General features: G+C 38.7%; 1 protein-coding gene across 1 annotated transcript; it reads right to left on the bottom strand.

The window, feature by feature from the left end:
• Positions 1-2,401: 2,401 nt before the first annotated feature.
• On the bottom strand, positions 2,402-4,830 carry LOC110931790 (glutamic acid-rich protein-like). The gene is made up of 4 exons (XM_022175167.1): positions 3,970-4,830; positions 3,398-3,868; positions 3,104-3,304; positions 2,402-3,004 (listed from the first exon to the last, which is right to left on the bottom strand). Exons 1-4 carry the CDS (start codon positions 4,828-4,830, stop codon positions 2,402-2,404), a joined length of 2,136 nt encoding a protein of 711 aa, XP_022030859.1.
• Between the last annotated feature and the right edge of the window lie 2,121 nt (positions 4,831-6,951).

Genomic DNA, 6,951 nt, shown 5'->3' with positions numbered 1-6,951 from the left:
AACGAAAAAAACGGAAGCAAACTAAAGAGGTTGAACCAATTGTACCAAAGAAACAGAAAATCAAGAGTTCATCAAATGAATGAACGACAAAAAAAAATTCAAAAATCATCTCAAAAATATCACCCGTTTACAAATCAAAAGGCGAACTTGAGGTGTTCGCCTGGAAACCTTACTGACTTTATTAAAGGCTTAACTCCATCTCAGAAGAAGGTCGTTAAAGAAATGGGGTTTGGAAACATATTGTGTATAAATATACACACAATCCCGACTGCTTTTGCTTATTGGCTGCTTCAAAACTATGATCCCAACACACACAAAATATTTGATGGAACTTATAAAATTACTATTTCTAGTTCTTCGATCAATGATATTTTTGGGATTCCAAATGGTGGAAAGTTTGTTGTAACCAAGTTTAGACCAAACTCAAAAAATAAAGTTGTAAAGGAATGACGTAGTCAGTTTGGTAAACCAATCCCATCGAAGATTATTTACAGTAATGGGTTAGATGATGTTGAGTAACACAGTAAACCAAAGATTTTTGTAATCACTAGACAGAGATATTGATATAAAGGAACTAAACTGGTGTGACTACATCATTGATTGTTTGAAAAGAACTCGACTTACGTGGACTGGGCAAACAGATTTGTTCAATGGCCGCTATTACTTTCGGTAAAATTTTTAACTATTTCATATATATTACACAATTGCAGTTTATATTTTTTTATTATTGTTTCTTTTATTCATAAACAGATGTATCATATGTTTAAAAAGTAAGGAGTCATTAAAAAGGGCAAATGACAAATAACTGTGAGGACCGTGTTCGGGTCTTGAACGCTCCGACTGGAATCTAACACCTACTTGCAAGTGCGGAATCCATGAAAATAGGTTGAGAGAATCACACGGATACCATGCAACGATTGTTTCATTCAAATAGAAAGAGATTACAAGATCCTGAAAACAATCGGACAGAGCTTCATCTCTGATTGCAAAAGTTATCTAAAACTAGACCCAAGCACTCCTATTTATAGGAGATGCCCATCCGCCCGAAACCACTATTGTCCATCCGTCAGGATGGGGTTATGTGCATCCGCCCGGATGGACTCCATCCGTCCGGATGGCTTGTTACAACATACAAAACCTTTGTTTCGGTGCAGATATCATTCTAAACATTCATTAAGCAATACCAAGACACAAAACAAGATAAAATAAGACTCAATACAAGACAGAAGCTACAAACATAGTGCATTCACAGACTCCCCTTGGATGTAGTTGTAGTCTTCTTCCTGTATAGTCTTTATCAACCCTTTTTGTTGTATCTTCTCTCTCTCTCAGTTTTCGTTTTCTCTCTTCTTCCCTTTGAGCCAACTTCTCTTTACGCTCGAATCTTCCCTTCGTTATCCACCATTCACGTTATTATTTAATACCATCTAATGACTTCGACCACCTGGGAGTCTTTCTTTCCTCCTTTTCAATCGGAGTTTGATCTGTATCATATTGCCCCATTCCCAATTTCCATTTTGCTCTCTGTGTAGCTTCAGCCATTTTCTGGTTCATTCTTTCATTGTGGCGTTCTTCTTTCAGGAATTCTTCAAGCTAGAGATCTCTCCAGTTAGACTTCCAATAATGGCCTGAGTTGATGTCTTTTTCAAAGCACACGGTCACCAACTTTTGATATTGCAGTGCTTGTACTTTGTCAGCTTCATAGTATGTAATCTTGTTGAAGAACATGCACTCAATGTCTTTCTTTGAGTAGTTGACCAGCCACATTAGATCGAGCATTAGATACTCCTCCAAACAAACTTTTCATCTTGAAGAGCAATCACTGCCTGACATGTCTTTGGATCATACGCCCAACCTCTGAAATCTGTATGAAAATTTTGTTCCATTTCCTTTAGGGGCATATTCTTCATGCATCGTGGATGTTTCACATAAAGTGTGATGTCTTTTTCTCCTATTACTGGGTCAATTTTAATTGTACACTTTGGATACTACGGTTTCCATTCAGGAAATTTTTTTCTAGCTTGACCGCGGATGTAGTACCAAAGATTTTGTTCGTGATGCCTCACTTCAGGACCCCACTGACACTGTTGGATATTCTTTGTCTTTACTAACTCTTCCACGTCCCATCAGGGCAGTGTCTTTATATCTTTGATAAATTTGAAGTATTGAACTCCAAATTCTCGTTTGATGGTGTATACTTTCAAATATTCAAGATAACCCCATGATAAGATATCTCCGAGAGATTCATCAGAATGACTGGTGAAGAATTTTAATGGTCTTTTAAACTTCCTTTCTTTGACCATTGACTTGAACCATTTCTTTTGTTCTTCTCGAAGTTCTTCTTTTGTTAACATTCCGGGACACCATCAGTGTTTAACTTCTCAGCTACTTTTCTTTTCAATTAATCTTCATTATGTGTTTGGAATAACTCGATGAAGGTAGGGAAATCTTTAGAATCTTTGTTGGCGTAGTGAAACGGAACATCTTGATCAGATTCTAAGTCATCTTCCACGACTACCTCATTGAATTTATCCGCTTCATCAACCATCTTAAACATGTATTCACTATCAGGAGCATCATCTTCCATATCTTTCTCAAAATCGAAAGTGAAATTGTCCTCATCATTCAAACCTAATGACTCCTTCATGGTCTCTCTCGTCCAGTTCTCTACTAACTCCCCTTCTTCGACATCATGGCTCAGATAAATCACCTTAGGAGTAGACGAGAATAGATCGACTGGATCAACGCGTTTAGTACCAGAGGAAGACTCCCCCTGAGGATGTACTTCCTCATGTTCTGAATTTTGCGTATCATCCAGAAAATCATTCACTTGATGAGCACCGGCTTGTCTAACAATCAATGCCCCACTGTCTCTCCCTTGATCATCATCATCACCATCATCACTTCCATGATAATCATCTATATCTTTGAACAACTCTTCTGTATCCTCATCCTCATCATCATCACCTTCTTCGTCGTCCTTTTCATCACCTTCTTCGTCGTCCTGTTCATCATCTTTCTATGCCTTTGCTTTACAATGTTTAACTTCATTTCGCCTTTTAATTTCTGCTTTGTTGTATGGAACATCCACTGGCGAACCTACAAGTGTGAATTGTTGAGTGAGAACAATAGACATATCAACGTTATCACCAGCATTACTTGTTTGTTGCTCTTTTTGGCCTGATGATTCTAGAACTTCTTCAACTACTATGCCTTTGCCTTCGTCTTTTGCAGCATCAGCAACTTCTTGTGCATCTCTTTGCTCTCTTTTCATCCTCTGAGCCTCAGCTATTCGGATACCAATCTAATCGTATTCAGCTTGCACATTCAGACCAAGTCTATCTTCGATTACTGCATAGAGCATCTCGATCTACTTTGATTTGTTTTCTTTATCAACCTTCAGATCTTCTAACGCTTTCTGTATTAACTCATTTTCTGCACTTAAAGTCGCATTAGAATCATTTAAATCTACGTTAGTAGTCAATAATTCATCAATCATTTCATTTAGTGTGTTGTTGCCGACCTGAAGATCTTCTATCTTTTCATTCATTTCCAGAACTTCATTCTTCAGAACAATGTTTTTAGCCTCAACATTCTTCAACTTTTCTTCAGTTACTTTAAGTTTTTCATCAGACACTTTCAGCTTTGCATCAGTTTCTACTTTAGCTTTCTCCAACTCTGCAACTCTTTTCGCCAGTGCATCAACTATTTCATCATTGAAGAACGGGATATCTCCAATATCTTCTAAATGTGTCGGACCAGCATCAAGGTTATATGGAACATCAGGAAAACTTTGATTAGAACCTTGTTGCTTTGGAGTTGAAGCTTTCTTCGTTGTTGAGCCTGGTTCTTTAACGTTCTTTGATTGCTGAGGAGAGTTGTAACATGAACTTCCATCTGAACAAGCATCGTTTCTTGTATTGGTGATGTAGGAGGTGTAGCTATACGAAATTCACTTTGAACTGGAACCTCTACTGCAACACTTTCAACTCTTTCAGCAGGAATTTGCACAGATTCACCAATTGTATCTTTAACAGCTTTCGTTGTAGTCTTTCGAATCTTGAGCTTCCTCAGATTTTCACCAGTTAGTTGAGCCTTACGCTTCATTTTTCCTCTACCCTTCTTTATCTTTTCAACTTCAGCAGGCGAAGGAACATATGTAGCATCTTCATCGTCACTATTCTTTCTCTTTCGAGACGGACCTGCCTTTCTATCTCTTTTGCCTTTATGACCTGTAGTAGGTGCAATCTCCGTAAGATCAATATCACTTTCTGTCTCACTTGAATCAGTGTGAACCACACCTTCTTCAAATGCTTCTTTAACAGTTTCAACTTTCTCTCCACCTGTCTTTTCACCACCAGCTTCACCACTCACCTTTTCAGCATTTTTAGCCGCTTTAGTAGCATCCTGAGCAGCAATAATATTTTCTATTTCATCGGAGAAAATCTCATTATCACCACCTGCAACATTATCATCAACATGTTGAGCTTCATCATTTGGAGGCTTATCAACTAATTGTGGTGTCGTTGGAGTTTTCTTCTTCTTTGGAGTTCTTTTTGCTGGTTTTGGTGTTGGTGCTTCTGGAGTTCTCGGTGTAGGGGTCTTCTTCTTTTTTTTATCATCAAGTCTGACCCACCACTTTGATCTCATAGGCTCATACAAGCTCATCTTTTTCATTTCAAATACCGAATTACTGTTATCATGTCTCCATTTATCATCGGCTGTAGCTTGATAATCAGACTTTGTAATTGCAGCAAACTCCTTTCTCGATGGAGGCTCTGTTGGTTGACCTCTGTAAACATTCAATATCCTCAAGGTTTCATTATCCATGTGATCTTATTCCAATTCATCATCGTCTTCCTTTGGCAAGTTGGCAATTTGATCATCTGAAAGCATCTGGACAAACCTTGGGTATTGCAGGAATCTCTCGCCTTTAATGTTGTCTAACATATGATTAAAGATCATCTGTTAAATGTTATACGACCTATTCAAGATCAAACACGTTACGATGTTCATGACATAATCAACAAACTCATCACATCCCCCCTTCCCGTGACCCAAAGCGTGTACCACAGAGTGTACGAGAAATTTGTACGAGTTTGATAACTTAGACTTGTGGTATGTAGTATCATTTACAAATCCTGCATATCCCATTCTCATCCACAGTCCTTTACACAATTTCTCAGGAACATGTATAGGATCTTCGTCTTTATCATTCAGTTCCAACACTCTTCTAATATCGCCAACTGTGATCTTTACAGCAACATCTATGTCTTTGTCATTTTCATCCTTCATTTTCACTGCAAAATGTATCTCTTTATATTCCTCAACATAGTGTGCTGAATTCCAAAATGCTGTGACGTGAGATCTGTAACATTTATGCCTGTCAGTCAATGCCTTGCATATTCTGCTTTCCTCGATAAACTTCAAAATATCTACTAAAGGACCCATCTTTGAAAGCTTTTTGTCTAACGTACAGATGTGTGCGGTGTGTTATATAATTTTAATTATATTTTTAGCCTATTTTAACACTATAATCAAGTTTTAAATTTATAAAACACGATATTCTACTAACACTAAACACACATATGGGCAAGTGCACCCATCGTGAGCGTAGTATAGCGTTGGTAAGATACCGAGGTCGTCCAAGGACACAAGAGCTTTTAATACCAGTTTATCCTCAGCGTCTAATCAAATCAAAATTTTAGAAAAAGGTTTTAACATGAAAATAAAAACTAAAAAGGTTGAAAATAAAATAAAATAAAAACATATAGACAAGATGAATCACTTGGATCCGACTCGCCTTTAGTGTAACCTTTGATGATTTCTGCACTTTGGCACTTTTTAAGAGATTATCTTAGTTATAGTAGTAGGCCCCTCTTTTGAAGGTGACGTTTCCCTCAACCCAATAGTTTAAGTTATTAATGCGTAATTGGTAGGCCTCTCTTTTGAAGGTGACGTTACCCTCGGCTAAGTGGTTTGAGTCAGCAGGGATACAATCCCAAGTAGCCGGGTTAATGTATTAATATGAGAGGATCAAGCCATTCGCACCCCTGCCATCCAATACCAGTGGGTATTGTAGGAGGTCCTAGCAAGCTTGACCAAGGTCCTTGCAGGATCTATACACTGAACAAGGCAAGAACCTTACCAAACCATTCCTTTAACCCCCGACCAGGTAGCCAACATATCTCTATATAGACCGTAGAGACATGAATGGTGTAAATCTTTTATTTTATATAGACAGTAAAATAACGCCAAGACACCACAGACAAATGATAAGGAAGTTTCACCTTCAACATAAGAAACTAGTTATTAAAGTCATTAATACAAAACCAAATAAAAAGTGTGAAAAGATTAAAAATCAAAAGTATTACACTAAATGTTTGTCTTCACCAAGTGATGTAAGAGACTTAGGCAAACATGGCCTTTGATTGTCAAGAACTCTTACTATCAATCTTGGATCCCGAGACTACTACACATACTCTATGATGGATGATGGATGATGGTGGTGGATGTGGGTTGTAGTGGTGGTGGAGTGTGGGTGAAGTGGGAGAGAGGTGGTTTGCCAAGAGATGCTTTGGAAGTGAACCAAGCACCTCTATTTATAGCGTGTATAGAGGCCCGGACACGGTCCCGTGTCCATCCACTTTCTCTTTCTTCATTAATTGCAGTTTGTCTGTATTAGCTCCACACGCCCCCGTGTCCGCTGGGCACGGCCCCGTGTGCAGAAGCGTATCTGTACTATCAAGATTTGCTTGGATTCTGCGAATCTTAGCGTTGACCATGGCTATGTTGAGCTGGGCACGCCCCCGTGTTGGGAAATAGAAGCTTCTACAACTTTGTCTTTTCTGCAGACACTTGAGCATGCCCCCGTGTCCGCTGGGCACGGGGCCGTGTTCATCCTTCTGATCTCTTGTTTTTGCTTGGGAAGATGTTGTCGAGGGGTCGGGC

Source organism: Helianthus annuus, chromosome 3 (assembly GCF_002127325.2).
Source record: "Helianthus annuus cultivar XRQ/B chromosome 3, HanXRQr2.0-SUNRISE, whole genome shotgun sequence".
NCBI lineage: Eukaryota > Viridiplantae > Streptophyta > Magnoliopsida > Asterales > Asteraceae > Helianthus > Helianthus annuus.
Note: the sequence above shows the minus strand (reverse complement) of the source record. Positions and strands in the feature narration are given on the sequence as shown.